Source organism: Ipomoea triloba, chromosome 10 (genome assembly GCF_003576645.1).
Source record: "Ipomoea triloba cultivar NCNSP0323 chromosome 10, ASM357664v1".
NCBI lineage: Eukaryota > Viridiplantae > Streptophyta > Magnoliopsida > Solanales > Convolvulaceae > Ipomoea > Ipomoea triloba.
The window spans coordinates 25026816-25052866 of record NC_044925.1 but is presented as its reverse complement, the minus strand read 5'-3'; the positions used below and the strand labels follow the sequence as shown (position 1 = coordinate 25052866).

The window sequence follows — 26051 nt, the reverse complement described above, 5'->3', positions numbered from 1 at the left end:
TCTCCAGCAAGAACCACAAGTGACACGATGGACTTGATCAATACTCTTCAAGTAAGACTTACACTTACCACTTAGTCGAGATTTGTGACTTGGAATTAGACTACCTGATCAGAAATCACAAAAAGATAAACTAAATAGTTATTACTAGAAGATCCACAAAAGATGGTTATACACTCTTCAAAGCTCTCAGCTCGTTCTAAGAATGTCAATAAAATAAATTGATTTGTGTACTTGCTTTTATTAGGTCGGTTAACTCCAACCAAACCCATTAACTTGTATAAAATTTAAACAATCAATTAAGTCTTACTCTTCAATTGTAGCTTTGTATATTTTAATAGTTTAATTGTTATTTTATTTATAATTCAAGTGTCTATTTAACCTTTATCCTAAAGAAAAAAAAATAAAATCATTTTTAATTCTTTAATTTTAGATTATAGTGAATTCATATCTCAAATAAGATTGACACGTAATGGCATTTTGTGTTCCAAACAAGTAATGGCATTTTGTGTTCCAATCTTTCTCCAAACGTCTAAAAGTAGCCATATATGTATTGCGTTTGGGACGGAGAATAGTCCTTGCAGTGGTCTCAGGACGAAGACCATGCCAAGGTCGTCTTTGTTTTCTAACGAAGGCTTTGCCTTGGTCTTTGTCCGGATGAAGACCATGGCAAGGTCTATGGTCTTTGTCTTCTAACGAAGACTTTGCCTTGATTTTTGTCTTGATGTTTACTCGCCTTTCTTTAGTAGTGTTTGGTTCAAGTTATATAAAATAACTAAAATTATGTTTGTTCAGAAATATAGGATTTCTATATTTAGTTTAAGTTGTGTAAATTTTTCAATGAAATGTAACATAACCTCCACATAATAACTCAAGGACATACGAGAAACCAGTTGTTCTAGCTTCAATTAATTAAATGGCCTAAAAAGCATGAACCAATTGGCCTGAAATGCATTAAGAGCTAAGTGAACTAACCTGAACAAAGTATAGAATGGTTCCTCGTCTGTCTTTATCTATATTTGGTTCAATTTTTTTTTATTATGTAATATTCTCTAAGATAATTTAACATTGTGTGAACCGCCTTATGATGTATGGAAACTTTAGAATTGTAATTTTTTTATTATATATTTTTCTTAAAAAATATTTCAGTTATGAAACTCACAAACAATCAAGCCTATCTTGCTCCAAGGGTCACGCCACTTTCTCAAAACTCATGGTCAACCAAACAATAAATTAAATCCAAAGATGTCGCATTATGGTTTTAGACGTACTCTATCTTGCTCCAAGGGGCAAATTATACCATGTACTCCCTCATTCTATTTTATAACGAGTCTTAGCTTGACTTGGAGTTATTTTTAATCCAATTTTTCTATTTTATACCAAGGTGTATCCTGGTCTATGCTATAATTTATCAACTAACACAACCTTTGTTTAGAAAATTCTAAGTGAAGGTCAACATGGCCTTTGTCCAAAGGGTCACACTTGTGTGAGACCGTCTCACGGATCCTTATTCGTGAGACGGTCTCACACAAGTTTTTGCCTTGCCCTAATAATCTTGGACCTTCGCCCATAATTTTATAGACGAAAAGTCACGGCAACCATTGTCCATAATTTTTGGACGACAGTCCCAGCGGGGGCAATTTATATTAGAGTTCTACTACGTAGACTTTTTATTTTTATTTTTTAATTGATAATTAATGATTAGTTATCTTCATTATGTGAGTCCAATGAAAATGTCAACATCAAAATTTTGTGAGAAGGAATAAAAGTTGAGAGTAGAATTTGGGAGTAGGAGTGCTAGAGTAGTATTTTTCTTTATATTATGGACTAGGGTCCACATAGCATTGTGATTTGTGAATCCTGAATCAAAACGACGAGGTACAAAATTTATATTTGTAAGGTACAAAATTTCATAATGCAAGACAAAAAAAATTACAACACAAACACATGTTATATATTTACTTATTTTTCAAATATAATTTAGGTACAAAATTTATATTCATAGGCACAGAATTTCACAATACAAGACACAGAAATTCATAACATAAGAGACAACTACTAATATGCACATTGGGCATTTTCAAGAATGGTAGGAGAGTGTTTTTTACTTTATTTTAAATATATTTTTATTTTTTTTAATTTATAACTTTTTTTAGAATTAAATTATTATAGTAAATGCTAAGCACCTTGTACTCATATAGCATGTTGTGATTTTTCCATATGGGAGGTTATGAGATTGAGCCTGAGGCTGACTCTTCTACTTATTTAGAATACTACTACATGGACTCTCATTTTCTACTCCATCACTTTTATCAAATTTTTATATAGGTGGACAAAGACCATATATAGTGAGCTTCGTTTAGATTAATTTGTTTTTTCAAAAAATCATGGCTAGTTGCCGGCCAAATTTACGATGATGAGCTTGTCTTTTCAACAAATTTTAAAGAAAAAAATGGTGATATGTGCTAGCTATTATGTAATCAAATCACACTTCTATTACTATTTTAAGGAATTTCCCATTTATAGTTTTTTTTTTCGGATTTCTGTGGGGTCCAATGCTAGGTGAAGGGAAGAGAAAATAAGAAAGAGAAAAAAGATCGAATATGCCATGAAAGAATGTTTTTTGTTTGAGGCGGTCAAGAGAGAGAAAAGCTAGAGGACAATCGCAGTTGTGTGTGTTTTGCGTACAGTCAAACAGCACGCCGGTTGATGCATTATGTCTTTATTTTTATTTTATTTGTTTTGCCTCATATCAGCATTTTTATGTTTTTTTTTCCCTCTTTTTTCTTCTTTTCTTTCTCTCCTCTCCCCTTCTTATTGACACCTCAAAAATCAAAAAAAAAAAAAAAAAAAACAATGCTATTAGAGATGCGTACTCTAACTGGGTGGTCACAAGACAAAACCCCACTTGATATGCTGACCAAATTTGGAAATGTTTTAATAATAATAATAATAATAATAATAATAATAATGATAATAATCTTATCATATATAACGAAAGAGTGAATATTATACCCTTAAATTCAAATTGCATGTATAGTATACTTTTAAAAATTATTATCTTTTTAATAAAAAAATCAAATTGCTTTTCTTTTTAGTACTACTGACTCTGTTACAATGTAGTATCTGTTCATAGATACTTTCTCAACCCACTGAAACACAAAGAGTCAACAATTGCCTCCACTAAGACTCGAACCCACTTTCTGTGACACCGGGTGCCACTAGACCACAAGGTCTTTGCCAATCAAATTGCTTGTATAGTATACTTTTAACTTCTTTGACACATATCCTTACCTCTTAATATTCATAGCTTTATTGATTACTTTTGTTCATTGTTCTTACAATTATGTATTCTGAGTTGAATGATGAATACTAGTCGCATACTGTAGCTGTCCACATGACAGTCAAGACGCGCGTCTCCTACGGAAGTATAAAGTAATTAATTAATTAATTAATATATTATATAAATAATAGATAATTGAAGTCTTCTCTTTGAGCTGTTTTGGTGGGGCGCATGCAAGTTAAGACATATGGTACTATATATAGTAGTATTTATTCATGGAAACCTTAGCTTAGCTTGTATCAACTGTCATATATGCATAATATATACCATGGAGATCACAAACTTATTGCCTTCTCTTTTATCCTTATTCATTTTGACAATGACTTTCATACCCAGCGCTCTACCCACCAACATCACCACTGATCAATCCTCTCTTCTTTCTTTGAAATCCCACCTCAGCTTAAGTCCCTATCATATCTTGACAAAAAATTGGTCAGCCAATACCTCTTTTTGCAACTGGATTGGAGTTGTTTGTGGATCCAGGCACCATAGAGTGATCGCATTAAACATGTCAAGTATGAGTCTTGTGGGTACCCTTCCTCCACAATTAGGCAACCTCTCTTTTCTTGTTTCTCTTGACATAAGTTACAACTACTTCCATGGTAACTTGCCTAGAGAATTAGCTAACCTACGCCGACTACAATATATGAATTTTGGCTATAATGGTTTTAGTGGAAAAATCCCAGAAGAGATTGGCAATCTTAAGAATGCAAAATGGCTGATATTGAAAGCTAACCAACTTGATGGTTCTATCCCCTTCACCATCTTCAACATTTCCACATTACAACAGTTGATCCTCCAACAAAATAGCTTATCTAGCTCTCTTCCTATGAATCTATGTCAACATCCTAAAAGTCTCAAAGCGCTTACTTTGAATTTCAACAAGTTGAGTGGTGATATTCCAAAGAATTTATCATGTTGCTCAGAACTTGAAGAATTGTGGTTGAATAACAACAACTTTGCTGGGAAGATTCCAAGAGAAATTGGGAGCTTGAATATGCTTCAGCTTTTAAGCTTGGGTAGTAACAACTTAGAAGGTATGTTCCTGCATTTAGCTGCTAGAATAATGTGAAACTTTTGAAAATATCAAATAATTTAATTGTTTTCATAATAATTATAAATATATACGGTATATATGACTCATGTTTTAATTTTGCAGGTGTAATACCTGAAACGATATTTAACATTTCTGCACTAAAATATATACTCATGGAAAACAATAGTTTGTCCGGAATTCTTCCACCAAACATGTGTTCACAACTTCAAAAGCTTGAAAGACTTCACTTGTACCAGAACAAACTATCTGGCAGCATCCCAAGGAGCATAGGCGAATGCTCTTCGCTTAAACATTTGATTATGTGGGGGACTCAACTAAATGGACCATTGCCAAGAGAATTTGGAAATTTGACAATGCTAATTGATCTTGAACTTACCGAGAATTCTTTGTCAGGTATGAATGGTGGAGCTCTTAGTTTCTTTTTAATTGTGTACGTATTGCGCTCTTAACAAAAATTCTTATTGTACTACAAAATAAAATAGCGATATTATAATGTGAATTTGGGCATATATAGAATCCATTAATCCAACATACATATGGATATTGTTGTTTGTGAAACCTTTGAAAATGATCAAATTAAATGATTTTCTGTAATAATTTTAATAAATACATATACAGTACATATTACTCATGTTCTGTTTTGATTTTGTAGGAACAATACCAGATACAATATTTAATATTTCTACACTAGTTTATATAAGCATGTCAAACAACAGTCTATCTGGTGTTCTCCCACCAAACATGTGCTCACGTCTTCAAAAGCTTGTAGATGTTTACTTGTATAATAACAAGCTATATGGCAACATTCCAAGGAGCATAGGTGAATGCTCTTCACTTAAAGAATTGCTTATGGAGAGTAATCAACTAAATGGGCCAGTGCCAAGAGAGATTGGGAATTTGACAATGCTAGAAAAACTTGATCTTAGTGAGAATCCCTTGTCAGGTATGAAAGGTGGAGCTCTTCTTGTCTTTTTAATTGTCATGCACTCTAAAGACACTTTTTATTGAGTTGCAAAACGAAAGAAAGATATTGGCTCTGTTTGGTAAATAGTTGTTAGTTGATTGGGTTAGAGGGTATAACTAGTTGATAACATTAGTTGATTGTATAAACGTGTTTGGTAAATTAACTGTTAGCTGATAGCTATTTGGTATAATTTTTTTTCTTCAAAAAACTAATTGAAAAAGTTGCTTTGAGTAACTTTTTTAATTTTAGCATTTTAGAGTCAAATAAGTAATAGTGATCAAATAAGTCAAAATTAGCTTATGGCTAACTATTTTACCAAACAATGCCATTATATATATATATATATATATATATATATATATATATATATATATAGTGAATATGGCATAGACTAACATGACAACTACATATGGATATTGTGTTTGTTCTTGACTTGCATAATTAACTTGAATTGGCAGGTGAAATTCCGAAAGAATTGTGCAACCTTAATAAACTACAGATCCTTGAGTTGCATTGCAAGTAAATGGATTAAGTGGTTCTATTCCACCGGAAATCTTCAACATGTCAACATTGGAAGGACTATCACTTGCAATAAATAACCTTTCAGGTACTCTTCCAAAATCTTTAGGATATGGGCTTCCCAATTTACAGTACTTAAACCTTTGCCAAAACCATCTAGGAGGAGTTATACCTGCTCAAATCTCAAATGCTTCCAACCTATTTCACCTTGAACTTTGCCAAAACGAATTCGTAGGCCTAATTCCAAATTCCCTTGGAAACTTAGCACAACTCCAAGTGCTAAGAATTCATTCCAACAACCTAACAAGTGATCCTCAATTTAGCCTAATAACTTCATTGGCAAATTGTAGATATATCCAAGAGTTGTCTTTGTCAATTAACCCTTTAAACATTGTGCTCACAAATGCATTCGGCAACCTCTCCACCACTCTCCAAATTTTCTACGCAGATAATTGTAACATTTGGGGACGAATTCCAAATGAGATTGGCAATTTAAGTAACTTGTATGATTTCCGTCTATCAACCAATAACATTATAGGATTTCTACCAACAACCATTCAAGCTCTTCAGAGCCTTCAGACATTCAGAGTAGCACAAAACAGATTAAAAGGGTCATTTCCAGATGTGGTCTGTGGACTAGGAAATTTGTTTTGGATAGATTTAGGCAAAAATAAATTTTCAGGTCCAATCTCGGATTGTCTAGGGAATATTTCTTCCCTCAGAGAGATCTATTTGTATGAAAATGAATTCACTATCTTCCCTCCTATCCTATGGAGCCTTCAAAATCTTTTCAGTCTGGATTTGCATTCCAATAACTTGAGGGGTTCTCTACCTCATGAAATCGGGAACGCAAAAACGGCAATACTTATTGATCTCTCACATAACAAACTATCCGGGGAAATTCCCAGTACCATTGGAGGTTTGACAGCGTTAATGAATTTTTCTGTGGCTCATAACGCAATCCAAGGTTCTATTCCTGACACATTTGGAAAACTCCTGGATACATTCTTTAGATCTTTCTGATAATAATTTGTCCGGAATGATTCCCAAGTCATTGGAGGGACTTAAGAGCATGAATTATTTCAATGTTTCATACAACAGATTAATCGGAGAGATTCCGAATAGAGGCCCTTTTGCCAATTTAACCTATGAATCATTCTTGTCAAATGATGGTCTATGTGGTACTCCTCGGATGCATGTCCCACCTTGTCCTGCCAATACTCTGCGTACTTCAAAGAACAACAGAGTGGTTCTGTTTGTACTTGTCTCGTTGACAATTCTTGTAGTGCTTATTGTCTCTATCGCTGTATACTTGATTTTCAAGAAGCGCAGGAGGGAGCTTCCCAGTGAACTTGACTTGTTGTCGAGAATAACACCAGCAAGATTTTCGTATTATGAACTCCAACGGGCAACAAATGGGTTCGAAGAAAGCAACTTGTTAGGTCTCGGAAGCTTTGGGTCTGTTTATAAAGGGACTTTAGCAAATGGGATGCATGTGGCTGTAAAGGTTTTTCGTTTGCTAAATGAAGGTGCAAGTAGGAGTTTTGAGGCTGAATGCGAAGTTTTACGCAACATTCGTCACAGAAATCTTACAAAGGTCCTTGGCAGTTGCTCCAACTTGGATTTCAAAGCATTGGTGCTAGAGTACATGCCTAATGGAAGTCTGCACAAGTGGTTATATTCACACAATTATTTCTTGGATATGATACAAAGAGTGGGTATAATGATAGATATGGCATCAGCCTTGGAATATCTTCACAATGGTTACTCCAAGCCTGTTATCCATTGCGACTTGAAACCTAGCAATGTCTTAATAGATGATGATATGGTGGGACATTTGAGTGACTTTGGTGTTGCAAAGCTCTTAGAAGATGGAAATTCTAATGACATTACAAACACCTTAGCAACATTTGGTTACATTGCTCCAGGTAAATGTTTTACTTTAAAAAAAAATAAAAAATTTCAATTCACTTCTTGGATTTGGTTTAGCACATAACATTATGCAATTCTTATGGTATCCTATTTAATTTTGCACTGCTTCTAGAGTATGGACAAGAAGGTCTTGTGTCTACCCGTAGTGATATGTACAGTTATGGTATCGTGTTGCTTGAAGTTTTCACAAGGACTCAACCTGGAGATGAAATGTTTAATGAAGATTATTTAAGTCTAAGAAGTTGGGTGCACAATGCATTTCCTACAAATATAGGTGAAATTATAGATCCAAATTTACTTAGACCAGATGAAGAAAGGTACGATGAAAAATTGCAATGTGCATTGGCTATTTTTGAGGTAGGCTTGAAATGCTCAGCAGAATCCCGTCGAGAGAGGATGGCCATCAAGGATGCGTTACCAGCACTAGAAAAGATCAAAGTTAAACTTGTTTCGCTGTATGGGAGAACTTGAAGTAGTTATCTTTCTTTAAAGTGCAAATAAAATGTGGCAGTTGCTATTGTAGCTTTCTGCATATTTATACACCTAACTTTTTCATTTATGCAAGAACTGAATGTAGCATGTATATATAGCATCTCTTATTGTTACTTTCCTGAAAATGGAAATAAAATGCAGCAGATAGACTTTTTGTACACAAGTGGAATAACATCATTTGCAGTTGTTTTGAAATACAGAGCATAAGATCGAAATACTACATAAACGAAGCCATTTAATCTACAAGGATCCAAGAAAGAAAAGTGAGGCAATTCCTTCAGTTGTTACATAATATGTTAACTAAATAAATATATCGTGTCAAGTAATTATAACATTATTTTAAGTTTATAATATGTGAACTGTAGTTAAACAAACTTAAGGCTAAAAGTTCATAAATTGAGTATTTGCCATGTGATTATAATGATTATGCTATAGTTTTTTTTTTTTTTTTTGGGAATGATTATGCTATAGTATGTTTTAGAGATTTGATTGAAAATTAGCATGTTTTTATTTTGGACTTAATAAGGTATTGATTTTATAAACTTGTAGTTAACAGATTACATACATGCAGTTAATCAATTATTTGCATGCAATTAATCAATTAGCAAATTTGACCCATATGAAAAATCTTCACAAACTGCTTGAACATCTTCACTTGTATAAGAACACATGCTATATGGAAACATTCCAAAAAGCATAGGTTAATGTTCTTCACTGAAATACCTTTATATTTTGAAGAATCGAGTAAATGGACCGTTACCAATACAGATTAGAAATCTGACAATGCTAATTAAAGAGTCTTGAACTTTTTAAGAACCCCTTGTTAGGTAAATAATTAGCCTATCAGTCAATTTTGAGATTATCAGCCAATTTTGACTTATTTGACCATTATTAGTTGTTTGGTTAATAAGCTTTTTGTAACTCCAAAATACTAAAATTCAAAAGGCTACTCAAAACAATCTTTTCAATTAGCTTTTTGAAAAAAAAAATTATACCAAATAGCTATCAACTAACAACTAATTTTACTAAACAACTTTCTACAATCAGATAATGTTATCAACTAATCATACCTTTTAACCCAATCAGTTAACAAGCATTTACCAAACAGGGCCAATAGGTATGGACAAAAGAGCTTTTTTATATTATTATTATTATTAGCATTCTCAACACACTTCTTATTGAACTACAAAATGAAAGAAAGATATTATAATGTGAATTTGTGAATAGACTCCAACGTGACAACTACATACATATGAATATGAATATTGTATTTGGTCTTGACTTGGGTAACTTAAATATTATATTGACTGGTAAAATACCAAGAAAGTTGGGCAACCTGGATAGACTAGAAATACTTGCGTTGAATGATAATGGATTAAATGGTTCTATTCCATAGGAATCTTGAATATTTCAATACTTCAAATTAAACACTATCACTTGCCAAGGACCTTGTACTCCAGTGGCATCGTCAAACCCTTCCCTTTATATGGGAGGTGGGGCGAGCCTCAGTATCAGCAATACTGACTCTAGAAAGTAGTTATGAACAATTATGAACAGATACGTCTTGATCTTGGCAAGAAACTTCAAAAATTACAATTATTTAGCCTTATGACTTCATTGGCAAACTGTAGGTATATCCAAAAATTACAATTAGTATTTAACGTTAAAAAATAATGGTCATAACATTTAATACTGCCCACATCCCGACCATCAAATAGAGTGGTCAATAATTTAGAAAAAGAAAAAATTAATTTACCGTCCACTTTCTTGGACGGTCGGAAAAGTTGACGAAAAATGACATTTTTCTAGAAGTGAACCCTCTAAACGCCAGGCTCCCAAATGCAATCGGCAACCTCTCCCACAGTCTTCAAAATTTCCACGTAGAAAATTGTAACATTAGGGGACAAATTGTATTCCACATGAGATTGACAATCTGAGCAACTTATACAAATTGACTTTAAGTTCTAATGATATTAATGTGGCTCATTGTGAATATTAGACACTAGTCCTCTCACACAATGGGCCACTAATCCTTTGTATTTACACAACAAATTATTGTGAGTTGTACTCAGCTGGTTTATTTAGGTATAGCCGTCTAGGGATATAATTATAATATAAATAGTTTTACTAGGCCAAGCCTAGGATAGATAAGTTAAATGGTACTCGGCATTTAATAGCAATATAATGCTTTGTTTTGAAAAAGTAATACTTTAGGATGTGTTTGGTTCATGGGTTTACACATTAGGAATGAGAATCAAAATCATAGTGTTTGGTTGACAACTTTTTAAAACACAATTATGAGTTTTGCTTATTCTTTCAAATAAAAATTTCATTTCCTAATTAAAAGGGGTATTATTACTCCATCTTTTGGTAATCTGATTTTTAAGTTTGGAATAGTACTTTTAGGTTTTTGTTGACTAATCCTCCCGTCCCAACGGTCAGCACACTTAGTGATAGGAGACTGGCCAAATGGTTTGCTCCATTCACATGGGTGGGGATCGAACCCCCAACCTCATGCTTAAGGGACAAGGTGCTGAACCACCACGCCAACCATGTTGGTTTTTGAATGTCATTATATTATGATAAATTGCCTTGATTTTTTGTTTTTGTATTTTTAAAACATTTATTCCTATTATAGGGATCATTACTAAGTATTTGATTTTCATTCCGATTCTGATTTCTATGCGCGAACCAAACACACCCTTAGTTTCAAAACATTTGTATTTGTAATAAGACTCTTGTTAGGTGTTGTTAAAAATTGAACTCGTAATTATTAAGAGCGAAAATTATGTTTGACTGATGGGCCCTCCTTCCAAACTAGTAGGTACAACTTTACCTTCAAATTTAATGGCTTACTACCAAGTAGGTACTAGACTACTAGAGAAATAAATTTAATTAAAATTTCAACCACCCCTTGTGGATGATTGCACGTTGACCGATTGTGGATGATGTAAAACGACTTACATTTAGTCAATGCGCATCCTCACCAGACTCTCCCCTAATAACAATCATATTTGTTATTTTATTTTATTTTACCAAAGTATATATTGCTTGCATAATTTTCACCCGAAATCCAAGCAAAAGAAGAGCATGTGAATGAGTTATGGAGGACAGTCGATTATCAATGATTTTGACCATATATTGAATTCTTGGTGGTTGAAATTTTAATTAGATTTATTTCTCTAGTACCAACTTTGGTACTAAGCTATTAAATTTGAAGGTAAAATTGTACATACTAATCTGGAAGGAGGGCCCATCAGTGAAAAATAATTCTCACACTTGAATAATCACATGTTCGATTCTTAACTTACATGCATACTGAAACTACATTAATTTGGCCACAAAAGTATATTATTATTATTATTAGAATTCTAATAATAACAATAATAATAATAAAAACCACCCCCGCCACCACCACATCTATATTGAAATGTAATAATTTTATTCAACACATTAATGGAAAATTATTGAATTATAACTGAAAAATATTACATGTTCGTTTAAACAAAACTTACAGTTAAAATGATACATTTATGGTGCATATACACGGACATTTGTGGTTCAGTAACCAGAGAGGCAGAGACTACAAGTTACTAGCTTTGAATGTCACCAACAGAAATTAAAGTGTGTATATATACATAGTAGTATTTATTCATGGAAACCTTACCCTGTATCAATTGTCATATATGCATACTAACATGGAGATCACAAACATATCTTCTCTACTCTCTTTGTTCATTTTAGCAATGCCTTTCATACTTAGCGCCCTAGCCAACAACATCACCACAGATCAGTCCTCTCTTCTTTCTTTGAAATCCTACACCACCTTAAGTCACAACCATACATTGGCAAACAACTGGTCAACCACTGCTTCTATTTGCAATTGGATTGGAGTTGTTTGCGGATCCAAACACCATAGAGTGGTCGCATTAGACATATCAAATATGGGAATTGTGGGTACCCTTCCTCCACAATTAGGCAACCTCTCATTTCTTGTTTCTCTTAACATAAGCCACAACAGTTTCTATGGAAATTTGCCTAGAGAGTTAGCCAGCCTACGCCGACTACAATATATAGATTTTGGCTATAATAATTTTAGTGGAAAAATTCCAGAAGAGATTGGCAATCTTGAGAATACAAAATGGCTGATATTGGAAGTTAACTAACTTGATGGTCCTATCCCCTTCACTATCTTCAACATTTCCACATTACAAAATTTGGTCCTCAACAATAATGGCTTATCTAGCTCTCTTCCAATGAAGCTCTGTCAACATGCTACAAAACTCAAAGTGCTTAGTCTGTCTTACAACAAGTTAGGTGGTTATATTCCAAAGAATTTATCAAGTTGCTCAGAACTTGAACAATTGGAGTTGGCTCACAACAATTTTGTTGGAACAATTCCGAGAGAGATTGGGAGCTTAAATATGCTTCGGATTTTAAAACTCAATTGGAACAATTTAGAAGGTATGTACGTTCTCATTTGACTACCAGAGTAATGTGAAACCTTTAAAAAAAATCAAATTTAATGGTTTTCTTTAATAATTCTAATAAATACGTTTAACTCATGTTTTGATTTGATTTTGTAGGAACGCCAGAAACAATATTTAACATTTCTACACTAACTTTTATAAACATGGCAAACAACTATCTCTTTGGTATTCTCCCGTCAAATATGTGTTCACATCTTCAAAAGCTTGAAGTACTTTACTTGTATAAGAACAAGCTATATGGCAACATTCCAAGGAGCATAGTTGAATGCTCAATGCTAAAATCTCTTCAACTTTCTGATAATTCCTTGTTAGGTATGGAATGTAAATCACTTCTTTTTTGATTGTCTTGCACTCTTAACATGTACAATTTTAGCCCTGTTTGGTAAAATAGTTAGCTTATCAACTAATTTTAATTTATTTGACCACTATTATGGGTAAAAAAAATTAATATAAGTGTTTGATTAATCAGTTTTTTTAACTCCAAAATGCTAAAATTCAAAAATTATTTTTTTTTAGCTTTTTGAGAAAAAAAAATATACGAAACAACTATCAACTAACAGCTAATTTGCCAAACACATTTCTACAATCAGCTAATGTTATTAACAAATCATGCCCTCTAATCCAATTCAATCAGCTAACAACTATTTACCAAACATGGCCATTATAATCATGACAACTACATATAGATATTGTATTTGTTCGTGACATAGCGGGGTAACCCTAATTACAGGTGAAATACCAAGAGAGTTTGGGAGCTTGAATATGCTTGAGGTTTTAATACTCGATAGGAACAACTTGGAAGGTAAGTATGTGCCTGCATTTAATTTGACAATGCTAAAATATCTTGGACTTGCTGAAAATTTCTTCTTAGGTATGGAATGTAGATCTCTTTTTTTTTTTTTTAACGGTCTTGCGCTCTCAACATGTACAACTTTTTATTGAGCTGCAAAATAAAAGAAAGTTATTATAATGTAAATCTAAGAATAGTCAGGATGTTAAATGGCAAAAACGATAGTTTGGGATTAAATTTGAAATTACCATCAAAAGACAATGGACCTTTGATGGAATTAACTCTGACAATTACATATGAATATTGTATTTGTTCGTGACTTATAACTTGGGTAACTCTAATTGGCAGGTGAAATACCAAAAGAGATTAGGAGGTTGAATATGCTCCGAATTTTAATACTCCATACTAACAAAGGTAAGTATGTCAGTATGTGCTTGCAAGTTGCAATTACCTACTAAAGTAATGTGAAACATTTAAAAATGACCAAATTTAATGATTTTTATGTAATAATTCTAATAAATATATATACAGTGCATTGGAATAATACCAAAAATAATATTTAACGTTTCTACACTAACTCATATAACATGCCAAACAAAATTCTGTTTGGTATATTCTCCCACCAAATATGTGTTCACATCTTCAAAAGCTTAAAAAATTTTACTTGTATAAAAACAAACTTTATGGCGATATTCCAAGGAACATAGGTGAATGTTCTTCACTTGAAAACCTTTAATTTATATGTGGAAGAATCAACTAAATGGATCATTGTCAAGACTCATTGAAATCTGACAATGTTAAAGGGTATTAAACTTATTGAGAATTCATTGTCATGTGTGGATGGTAGACTCATTGAAAAAACTATCGTCCTATGTGTTGTGATTTGTTTTTAATTAAAACAAAATACAACATCGGTTTTCTTTAATTAAAAACCGACATCGTTACGTATAAATTTTTAAACGGATTAAAATGACGGCGTTTCATTTATTTACTAATGTTAATAAATATACTCTTTTTTATTTTTTATTTGTGATATACGACGTCGATTTTTTAAGTGTTTTTTTTATTATAAATTTATTTATCGTTTTGATGTTGGTTTGACAAAAAACCGACGTTATATGTTATTTCTATAGTAGTGACTATATTTGTTCGTGACTAGGGCAAATTGAATATTATATTGACAGGTGAAATACCGAGAGAGCTGGGCAACCTTGATAAGCTAGAGTTACTTGAGTTGAATAATAATGGATTAAGTGGTTCTATTCCGTGGGAAATCTTCAATATTTCAACACTTGAAGTACTAGCATTGGGATTTAATAAATTTTTAGGTACTCTTCCAACATCTTTAGGTTATTGGCTTCCCAATTTAGAAGAACTGTACCTGGACGTAAACTATCTTAGCGGAGTTATACCTCCCCAAATCTCAAATGCTTCCAACCTTGTTGTTCTTGAACTTAGCACGAACCAGTTCACAGGCTTCATTCCGAATTCCCTTGGAAACTTAGCACAAGTCAATTATCTAAGTCTGGGTGAAAACAATCTAACAATTGATCCTCAATTTAGCCTTATGACTTCATTGGCACACTGTAGATACATCCGTGTAATAGAGTTATCAACTAACCCTTTAAACGTCATGCTCCCAAATGCAATCGGCAACCTCTCCCACACTCTCCAAACTCTCCACCTTGAAGATTGTAACATCAGGGGACGAATTCCACATGAGATTGGCAATCTAAGTGGCTTATTCGACTTGTCTTTAGGGCACAATGACATTATAGGATTTTTGCCTACGACCATTCAGGCTCTTCAGAGTTTTCAAAGATTCGACATACAAGAGAACAGATTAGTAGGACCATTTCCAGATGTGATATGTGAACTACAGAATTTGTTTTGGATAAATTTAGGCACAAATAAATTTTCAGGTCAAATTTCAGATTGTTTAGGGAACATTTCTTCCTTGGGAAAGATCTATCTGCATGAAAACGAATTCACTGTCTTCCCTCCTACCCTATGGAGCATTAAAAATCTTTTGATTCTCAACTTGAGTTCGAATAACTTGAGCGGTTCTCTACTTCAAGAAATCGGGAATGCAAAGACGGCAATAGCTATTGACCTCTCAAATAACAAACTATCCGGAGAAATTCCAAGTAGTATTGGAGGCTTGACAAGATTAATCAATTTTTTTGTGGCCCATAACAAAATTCAGGGTTCTATTCCTGTCACATTTGGAAAACTCCTGGATCTATATTCATTGGATCTTTCTGATAACAAAATATTCGGAATGATTCCCAAGTCATTAGAGGGACTTGTGAGCATGAAGTATTTCAATGTTTCATACAACAGATTAACCGGAGAAATTCCGAGTGGAGGTCCTTTTGCGAACTTCACTTATGAATCATTCTTGTCAAATGTTGGTCTATGTGGTACTCCTCGGATGCATGTCCCACCTTGCCCTTCTAATACTCCTCGGATGCATCAATCAAAGAAGAACAGAGTGGTTCTCATTGTACTTGTCTCGTTGGCAGTTATTGTACTGCTAATTACCTTTGTTACTGTATACCTGATTTTAAAGAGGCGCAAGAAGGAGTTTCCCGGTGAACCTGACTTGCTTTCGGCAATAACACCGGCAAGATTTTCGTATTATCAACTCCAAAGGGCAACCAATGGATTCAATGAAAGCAACTTGCTAGGTAGCGGAAGTTTCGGTTCTGTTTACAAAGCGACTTTAACAAATGGGATGCATGTAGCTGTCAAGGTTTTTGGTTTGATACATGAAGTTGCAAGTAGGAGTTTTGATCGTGAGTGTGAAGTTTTACGTCACATTCATCACAGAAATCTCACAAAGGTTCTCGGCAGTTGTTCTAATTTGGATTTTAAAGCATTGGTGCTAGAGTACATGCCTAACGGGAGTCTACACAAGTGGTTATATTCTCACAATTATTTCTTAGATATGATGTAAAGAGTGAGTATATTGATAGATGTGACATCTGCATTGGAATATCTACACAATGGTTATTCCAAACCCGTTATCCATTGTGACTTGAAACCCAGCAATATCTTAATAGATGCTGATATGGTGGGACATCTGAGTGACTTTGGTGTTGCAAAGCTCTTAGGAGACGAGAACTCCACAGCCTTTACAAATTCCCTTGCTACAATTGGTTACATTGCCCCAGGTAAACATTTTAAAGCCTTTTCTTAACTTTTTGGATTTGGTGCTAACACTTTTCACATATATAATAGTTTGCATTTCTTATGGCTTCCTATCAAATTTTGTATTGGTTCTAGAGTATGGACGGGAAGGTCTTGTGTCGACCCGTAGTGATATGTACAGTTATGGTATCATGTTGCTTGAAGTTTTTACAAGGAAACAACCTGGAGATGAAATGTTCAATGAAGATTTGAGTTTGAGGAGTTGGGTGCACAATGCAGTTCCTAGCAAAGTAAGTGAGATTATAGATCCCAACTTGGTTGGACCAAATGAAGACAAATATGATGAAAAATTGCAGTGTGTGTTGACTATCTTTGAGTTGGGCATGAGATGTTGTGCAGAATCCCCTCGAGAGAGAATGACCATCAAAGATGCCTTACTAGCATTGGAAAAGATCAAAGTCCAAATTTTTTCTTTGTATGCAAGAACTTAAAGTAGTACGAATAGCATATAATGTTTGCAGTAGTGCATGTATAATAATTCTATTTACTGTTAAAAAATCTATCAGAATTATATGTAGAATAAAGAAATGAGTTTCAATTTGGATTTAAGTATTCATTTGATATATAGTGTTAAAGAATCACAATTCTCAATTTGTGATTTGTATATCTAACTTCGTGATGATGCGGTCTTCCATTCTTGAAGAAGCTGAAGTTTAAGCTGAAGTAAATTAAACCACATCCTTCATGCTCATCCTTTCCATTACTATTAGGAGATTCTCACTCAGGTACGGTGTTTCAAAGCTATTTAAAAACGATTTTTGTTTTTTTTTTTAATAATTCATTGGAACTGTAAATTTTGATGTTTGGATGGCGGATGGTTTAAAACTGTCAAAGGATGTCCAGTTTTGACTTAGTCTTATTTGTCCATAATCAATACTGGGGGTTAGGGATTTACTCCATCTAAATCACTTCTAATACTTTTTTTTAGAGTTAATTTCATTATCTAGATTTATAGGTATCATTCCACTTTTAATCCTTTTTATCATAACATTCCTATTTGGTTATAGTATAATTGTGGTTTTTTGTCCTCAATCAACAAAACAATTTTAATGCCGTTAAATACAAAGCCATTTCGATTTTCAATTATGGATTTTTTTTTAAAAAATAAACATAAAAATATAGTTGGGTCAACTCATTTTGTATAAAAATGATTGAAATTTCTTTGTATTTAACGACATTTTTAACGGTTTTTTTTTACGGATGACCAAAAATGGTCATGCAACAATAATACTAGAACCAAATGTAGATGCGCTAATAACTCTTTTTTTTTTTTAGTACTACTGACTTGAAACCTAGTAATGTGTTAGTAGATGCTGATATGGTGGGATATCTGACTGACTTTGGTGTTAGTTGCAAAAGTTTTAGGAGATGAGAACTCCATTGCCATTACGAGCACCTTAGCAACAATTGGTTACATGACTCCACGTAAATGTTTCAATTTTTTTTCATTTTCTGGATTTGGTTTTAACATTCAATTCGTCACATAACATTTTGCATTTCTTATATGCCTCCCTATCAAATTTGGCATTGCTTCTAGAGTATGGACAGGAAAGTCTTGTGTCCACCTGTAGTGATATGTGCAGTTATTGTATCATATTGCTTGAAATTTTCACAAGGACACATGTTTAGTGAAGATTTAAGTCTAATAAGTGGGGTGATGTACCATGCAATTCCTACAAACATTGGTCAGATTATAGATCCAAACTTATTCGGACCAAATGAAGAAAAGTACGATGAGAAATTAGAGCGCAAATTATATCGTAGACCGCGCATCAAAACGACGTCGTTTTGATTAATGAAAACAGACGGATGAATCAGTCTCCGTTCCGCGCCATTCACTTTCAGTTCATATACACTGCAGTTACATTTCAACACAACTACAATTACATTTCGATATAACTATAGTTTCATTCGATAATATAAAACCACAAATGTGAAACTGTTATTGAGTATCAGTTCATATATCTGCATTTACATTTCAACCCAACTATAGTTACATTTCGATATAACTACAGTTTCATTCGATAATATAAAAACACAAATGTGAAACTGTTATTTGTCTGGTATTCCTAGGCACAGGTCAGCAGCGACTCTGCGAGTCAAGAACTTCTCCTTTAAAAAATTTAAAAAGAAAAGAAAATAGAAAAACAATGACTTTGAATGAGTAGTCCTCCGCTTCCATGTCCTGCATGGCCATTGGAGTTCATTTTTCTTTTATTTTAATAAAAATATTAAGAAAAATACAAACAAAACAAAATAATAAGACAACCCTTGCGGCGTAGAATATATTACGCGGTCCATTTGATCCGTGAAAAATAATTGAGGAAAATTTAATTTAAATTCTAATAAATATTTGCTAAAATAATTTTTTTGACTTGTTACTAGAAAAAAATTAAATTATTAAAAGTAATGATTTCATAGTTTTGTTTGTTGGGTTTGGAATTATCTAAGATTAATCGGTATAAAGAACAACATGCTCCTATATTTATCCTACTTAAATGTTGATGTTTGGTGCCTTTATCTACTCAAACAATGATAATTTGAATTAGAATTATAAATTCCCATCATTCCCATCAATTACTATTAAAACAAAAAAAAAAAAAGAAAAAAAGAAAAAGAAACAAGAAAGATAAATCATCCTTTAACGGCTAAAATTTCAGCAGTTGACATTAAAAAAAAATGGGTCACACATGTGTGAAACCGTCTCACGGATCCTTATTCGTGAGACGGGTCGGGTCGGGTCAAAGTACCATGCAAATGCCATACTTATATGTGCAAATCTCACACTTATATGCTCAAATATAACACTAATCAAAAATACAATTTTTGTTACTTATAAGAGAAAAAGTAATACATTTTTCATAATAAGTAATGTCGACAAGTACCTCTCACTTATAAGGGCAATATAATACTTTTGAGGAAAAATGTAATACTTTTAAATCGAAATGTAAAAGTATTGTATTTTCCCTTAAAAGTATTACATTTACCCTAATAAGTAACAAAAATTTTATTCTTGATTACTATTACATTTGAGCATATAAGTATGGCATTTGTGCATATAAATGTTACATTTGCATCTTGACCCGACCCGGCCCGACCCGTCTCATGGTGAGACGGTCTCACACAAGTTTTTGCCTAAAAAAATTGTAATGTGTTCAACTGCCCAATTTTTTGTCAAATTTTTAACAATGAAATTCTTCTATTAATTTGTGTTCTAGTTTACTAATCGGGTTAAGTTTTACCTTTTAATTCTATCATTTTAGATTGATTGTATTATTGTATTTATTATTATATATTTTATTTATACTCAAATGTTTTATATTTACAAATTTAAAAAGTTTGAGTGCCTAATTTATTTTTCAGGTAAAGTTCAATGCCCTATTTGACACATTTTATGCAAAAAATTGTGACATTTACATTTACCTGGTATTACATGTCACTAACAGGTAATTATGCCTTGATGAACTAAATTGGCAATTTATGTACCTAATTGCAACTTTTAAAAGTTTGAGGGTCTAATTTATTTTTTAGGTAAAGATCGATGGGCAATTTGACACATTTTATGCAAAAAATAGTGACATTTACATTTATGTGGTATTACAGGTCACTCACAGGTAATTATATATTGATGAACTAAATTGATATTTTATGTACCTAATTTGAACTCTAAAAAGTTTGAGGGCCTAATTTATTTTTCACGTAAACTTCGATGGCCTATTTGACACATTTATGCAAAAAATTGTGACATTTACATTTACCTGGTATTATAGGTCACTAACAGGTAATTATGTCTTGATGAACTAAATTGACATGTTTATGTACCTAATTGCAACTTTTTAAAGTTTGAGGGCCTAATTTATTTTTTAGGTAAAGTTCGATTGCTTACTTCACACATTTTAAGCAAAAAAAGAATTTATTATCGAAATGGTCCCTTGACTATTGCGAAATTACGAATTTGGTCCTCGACAATTTTTCATATGCAATTAAGTCCCTCGAGTTTGAAAATTTTAACCAATTTTGTCCTCCGTTTAGTTTGCCGTTAAAATCGGGACCAAATTGGTAATTTTGCTATAGTCAAAGGACAAAATTGGTAATTTTACTATAGTCATGGGATCATTTCAGTGAAAAATTAATTACCAATTTGGTCCCTTAACTATAAAAAAATTACCAATTTGGTACGTTGACTATAGCAAAATTACTAATTTGGTCTCGATTTTAACGACAAACTAAACGGAGGACCAAATTGGTTAAAATTTTCAAAGTCGAGGGACTTAATTGGGTACGAAAAATGGTCGAGGACGAAATTGGTAATTTCGCAATAGTCGAGGGACCATTTCGGTAATAAAATCGCAAAAAAATAGTGATATTTATATTTACCTGGTATTACAACTTTTATTTACTAAATTGACATGTTTATGTACCTAATTGCAACTTTTAAAAGTTTGAGGGCCTAATTTATTTTTTAGGTAAAGTTCGATGGCCTACTTGACAAATTTTATGCAAAAAATAGTGACATTTACATTACCTGGTATTACAGGTCACTAACGGGTAATTGTGCATGATGAACTAAATTGACATGTTTATGTAACTAATTGCAACTTTTAAAAGTTTGAGTGCCTAATTTATTTTTCAGGTAAAGTTCGATGGCCTATTTGACACATTTTATGCAAAAAATAGTGACATTTACATTTACCTGGTATTACAGGTCACTAATGGGTAATTATGCCTTAATTAACTAAATTGACATTTTATGTACCTATTTCAACTTTTTAAAGTTTGAGGGCCTAATTTATTTTTCAGGTAAACTTCGATGCCCTATTTGACACATTTTATGCAAAAAAATGTGACAATTACATTACCAGGTATTACAGGTCACTGACACGTAATTATGCCTTGATGAACTAAATTGACATGTTTATGTATCTAATTGCAACTTTTAAAAGTTTGAGGCCTAATTTATTTTTCAGGTAAAGTTCGAAGGCCTAGCTATTTGACTCATTTTATGCAAAAAATAGTGACATTTACATTTACCTGGTATTACAGGTCACTCACAGGTAATTATGCCTTGCTGAACTAAATTGACATGTTTATGTACATAATTGCAACTTTAAAAAGTTTGAGGGCCTAATTTATTTTTCAGCTAAAGTTCGATGGCCTATTTGACAAATTTTATGCAAAAAAATAGAGATATTTACATTTACGTGGTATTACAGGTCACTAACTGGTAATTATGCATTCATGAAATAAATTGACATTTTATGTACCTAATTTGAACTCTAAAAAGTTTGAGGGCCTAATTTATTTTTCAGGTAAGCTTCGATGGTCTATTTGACACATTTTATGCAAAAAATTGTGACATTTTACTTTTACCTGGTATTACAAGTCACTAATATGTAATTATGTCTTGATGAACTAAATTGACATGTTTATGTATCTAATTGCAACTTTTAAAGTTTGAGGGCCTAATTTACTTTTTAGGTAAAGATCGATGCCCAATTTGACACATTTAATGCAAAAAATAGTGACATTTACATTTACCTCGTATTACAGGTCACTAACAGACAATTATGCTTGATGAACTAAATTGACACGTTTATGTACCTAATTTGAACTTTAAAAACTTTGAGGGCCTAATTTATTTTTCATGTAAACTTCGATGGCTTATTTGACACATTTTATGCAAAAAATTGTGACATTTACTTTTACCTGGTATTACAGGTCACTAACAGGTAATTATGCCTTGATGAACTAAATTGATATGTTTATGTGCCTAATTGCAACTTTTTAAAGTTTGAGGGCCTAATTTATTTTTTAGGTAATGTTCGATTGTCTACTTGACACATTTTATGCAAAAAATAGTGACATTTCTATTTACCTGGTATTACAGGTCACTAACAGGTAATTATGTTTGATTAACTAAATTGACATGTTTATGTACCGAATTGCAACTTTTAAAAGTTTGAGGGCCTAATCTATTTTTCAGGTAAAGTTCGATGGCCTATTTGACACATTTTATGCAAAAAATAGTGACATATACATTTACCTGGTATTACAGGTCACTAACGGGTAATTATGCCTTAATGAACTAAATTGACATTTTATGTACTTAATTTCAACTTTCAAAAGTTTGAGGGCCTAATTTATTTTTTAGGTAAAGTTCGATTGCTTACTTGACACATTTTATGCAAAAAAAATAATGACATTTACATTTACCTGGTATTATAGGTCACTAACAGGTAATTATGCTTGATTAACTAAATTGACATATTTATGTACCGAATTGAGACTTTTAAAAGTTTGAGGGCCTAATTTATTTTTCAGGTAAAGTTCGATGGCCTATTTGACACATTTTATGCAAAAAATAGTGACATTTACATTTACCTGTTATTACAGATCACTAACAGGTAATTATGCTTAATAAACCAAATTGACATGTTTATGTATCTAATTGCAACTTTTAAAAGTTTGAGGGCCTAATTTATTTTTCAGGTAAAGTTCGATGGCCTATTTGACACATTTTATGCAAAAAATAGTGACATTTACATTTACCTGGTATTACAGGTCACCAACAGATAATTGTGCTTGATAAACTAAATTGACATGTTTATGTACATAATTGCAACTTTTAAAAGTTTGAGGGCCTAATTTATTTTTCAGGTAAAGTTCGATGGCCTATTTGACAAATTTTATGCAAAAAAATAGAGATATTTACATTTACCTGGTATTACAGGTCACTAACGGGTAATTATGCCTTGATGAACTAAATTGACATTTTATGTACCTAATTTGAACTTTAAAAAGTTTGAGGGCGTAATTTATTTTTCAGGTAAGCTTTGATGTTCTATTTGACACATTTTATGCAAAAAATTGTGACATTTACTTTTACTTGGTATTACAGGTCACTAATATGTAATTATGTCTTGATGAACTAAATTGACATGTTTATGTACCTAATTTCAAGCAACTTTAAAGTTTGGGCCTAATTTATTTCAGGTAAAGTTCGATGCCTATTTGACACATTTTATGCAAAAAATTGACATTTACATTACCTGTATTACAGGTCACTAAAATTATTTGATAACTAAATTGACATTTTATGTACTAATTGCAACTTTTAAAAGTTTGAGGGCCTAATTTATTTTTCAGGTAAAGTTCGATGGCCTATTTGACACATTTTATGCAAAAAAAGTGACATTTACATTTACCTGTTATTACAGGTCACTAACAGGTAATTATGCCTTGATGAACTAAATTGACATGTTTATGTACCTAATTGCAACTTTAAAAGTTTAGGCCTAATTTATTTTAGGTAAGTTCGATGCCTATTTGACACATTTTATGCAAAAAAGTGACATTTACATTTACCTGTTATTACAGGTCACTAACAGGTAATTATGCTTGATAAACTAAATTGACATGTTTATGTACTAATTGCAACTTTAAAAGTTTGAGGCCTAATTTATTTTTCAGGTAAAGTTCGATGGCCTATTTGACACATTTTATGCAAAAAAAGTGACATTTACATTACCTGTATTACAGGTCACTAACAGGTAATTATGCCTTGATGAACTAAATTGACATTTATATACCTAATTGCAACTTTAAAAAGTTTGAGGGCCTAATTTTTTCAGGTAAAGTTCGATGGCCTATTTGACACATTTTATGCAAAAAAAGTGACATTACATTACCTGGTATTACAGGTCACTAACAGGTAATTATGCTTGATAACTAAATTGACATGTTTATGTACCTAATTGCAACTTTAAAAGTTTGAGGCCTAATTTATTTTTAGGTAAAGTTCGATGCCTATTTGACACATTTTATGCAAAAAAAGTGACATTTACATTTACCTGGTATTACAGGTCACTAACAGGTAATTATGCTTGATGAACTAAATTGACATGTTTATGTACCTAATTGCAACTTTAAAAGTTTGAGGCCTAATTATTTTTCAGGTAAAGTTCCCTATTTTGACACATTTTATGCAAAAAAAGTGCATTTACATTTACCTGTATTACAGGTCACTAACGGTAATTATGCTTGATAAATAAATTGACATTTTTATGTATCTAATTGCAACTTTAAAAGTTTAATTAATTTTCAGGTAAAGTTCGATGCCTATTTGACACATTTTATGCAAAAAAAGTGACATTTACATTTACCTGTATTACAGGTCACTAACAGGTAATTTTGATTGATGAACTAAATTGACATGTTTATGTACCTAATTGCAACTTTAAAAATTTGAGGCCTAATTGATTTTTCAGGTAAAGTTTGATTATTGACACATTTATGCAAAAAAAGTGACATTTACTTTTACCTGGTATTACAGGTCACTAACAGGTAATTATGCCTTGATGAACTAAATTGACATGTTTATGTACCTAATTGCAACTTTAAAAGTTTGAGGCCTAATTTTTTTTTCAGGTAAATTTCGATGGCCTATTTGACACATTTTATGCAAAAAAAGTGACATTTACATTACCTGTATTACAGGTCACTAGGGTAATTATGCCTTGATGAACTAAATTGACATTTATGTGCCTAATTGCAACTTAAAAAGTTTGAGGGCCTAATTATTTTTCAGGTAAAGTTCGATGGCTTATTTGACACATTTTATGCAAAAAAAGTGACATTTACATTTACCTGTTATTACAGGTCACTAACAGGTAATTATGCTTATGAACTAAATTGACATGTTTATGTTAATTGCAACTTTAAAAGTTGAGGGCCTAATTGATTTTTCAGGTAAAGTTCGATGGCCTATTTGACACATTTTATGCAAAAAAGTGACATTTACATTTACTGGTATTACAGTCACTAACGGTAATTATGCCTTGATAAACTAAATTGACATTTTATGTACCTAATTGCAACTTTAAAGTTTGAGGCCTAATTATTTTCAGGTAAAGTTCGATGGCATTTGACACATTTTATGCAAAAAAAGTGACATTTACATTGTATACCAGGTCACTAACAGGTAATTATGCTTGATGAACTAAATTGACATGTTATGTACCTAATTGCAACTTTAAAAGTTTGAGGCCTAATTTATTTTTCAGGTAAAGTTGATGCCTATTGACATTTTATGCAAAAAAAGTGACATTTACAATTTACCTGGTACAGGTCACTAAGGGTAATTATGCCTTATAAACTAAATTGACATTTTATGTACCAATTCAACTTTAAAAAGTTTGAGGGCCTAATTTATTTTCGGTAAAGTTCGATGCCTATTTTGACACATTTTACAAAAA

General features: G+C 32.3%; 4 protein-coding genes across 4 annotated transcripts in view; all 4 read left to right on the top strand.

Moving 5' to 3' along the window:
• Positions 1 to 3848: 3848 nt before the first annotated feature.
• On the top strand, positions 3849 to 6903 carry LOC116033361 (LRR receptor-like serine/threonine-protein kinase GSO2). The gene is made up of 4 exons (XM_031276110.1): positions 3849 to 4377; positions 4500 to 4790; positions 5050 to 5340; positions 5969 to 6903. Exons 1-4 carry the CDS (start codon positions 3849 to 3851, stop codon positions 6901 to 6903), a joined length of 2046 nt encoding a protein of 681 aa, XP_031131970.1.
• LOC116032990 (probable LRR receptor-like serine/threonine-protein kinase At3g47570) lies at positions 4291 to 8454 on the top strand. The gene is made up of 5 exons (XM_031275744.1): positions 4291 to 4377; positions 4500 to 4790; positions 5050 to 5340; positions 5820 to 7808; positions 7925 to 8454. Exons 4-5 carry the CDS (start codon positions 6920 to 6922, stop codon positions 8281 to 8283), a joined length of 1248 nt encoding a protein of 415 aa, XP_031131604.1. The 5' UTR covers positions 4291 to 4377; positions 4500 to 4790; positions 5050 to 5340; positions 5820 to 6919; the 3' UTR covers positions 8284 to 8454.
• Positions 8455 to 11986: 3532 nt separating this feature from the next.
• LOC116032047 (LRR receptor-like serine/threonine-protein kinase FLS2) lies at positions 11987 to 17346 on the top strand. Its single transcript, XM_031274436.1, has 6 exons — positions 11987 to 12768; positions 12891 to 13106; positions 13525 to 13596; positions 13933 to 13998; positions 14769 to 16760; positions 16873 to 17346. The coding sequence occupies exons 1-5, from the start codon at positions 12561 to 12563 to the stop codon at positions 16541 to 16543; spliced, it is 2337 nt and encodes a 778-aa protein (XP_031130296.1). The 5' UTR covers positions 11987 to 12560; the 3' UTR covers positions 16544 to 16760; positions 16873 to 17346.
• Positions 16658 to 26051, top strand: part of LOC116033360 (probable LRR receptor-like serine/threonine-protein kinase At3g47570) — a 92811-nt gene continuing 83417 nt past the window's right edge. The window contains exons 1-2 of the mRNA XM_031276109.1: positions 16658 to 16760; positions 16873 to 17027. Of these exons, the coding sequence (XP_031131969.1) occupies positions 16658 to 16760; positions 16873 to 17027 (258 nt within the window). The remainder of the gene's footprint in view (positions 16761 to 16872; positions 17028 to 26051) is intronic.

Bases quoted from the DNA above. Each gene is read 5' to 3' on its own strand.
- LOC116033361 (XM_031276110.1), top strand. From the start codon at position 3,849: ATGTCAAGTATGAGTCTTGTGGGTACCCTTCCTCCACAATTAGGCAAC. The intron at 4,378-4,499 runs GTATGTTCCTGC...TTAATTTTGCAG, and splicing joins GGGTAGTAACAACTTAGAAG to GTGTAATACCTGAAACGATA. The intron at 4,791-5,049 runs GTATGAATGGTG...TTGATTTTGTAG, and splicing joins TACCGAGAATTCTTTGTCAG to GAACAATACCAGATACAATA.
- LOC116032990 (XM_031275744.1), top strand. From the start codon at position 6,920: ATGATTCCCAAGTCATTGGAGGGACTTAAGAGCATGAATTATTTCAAT. The intron at 7,809-7,924 runs GTAAATGTTTTA...CACTGCTTCTAG, and splicing joins ATTTGGTTACATTGCTCCAG to AGTATGGACAAGAAGGTCTT.
- LOC116032047 (XM_031274436.1), top strand. From the start codon at position 12,561: ATGAAGCTCTGTCAACATGCTACAAAACTCAAAGTGCTTAGTCTGTCT. The intron at 12,769-12,890 runs GTATGTACGTTC...TTGATTTTGTAG, and splicing joins CAATTGGAACAATTTAGAAG to GAACGCCAGAAACAATATTT. The intron at 13,597-13,932 runs GTAAGTATGTGC...TCTAATTGGCAG, and splicing joins CGATAGGAACAACTTGGAAG to GTGAAATACCAAAAGAGATT.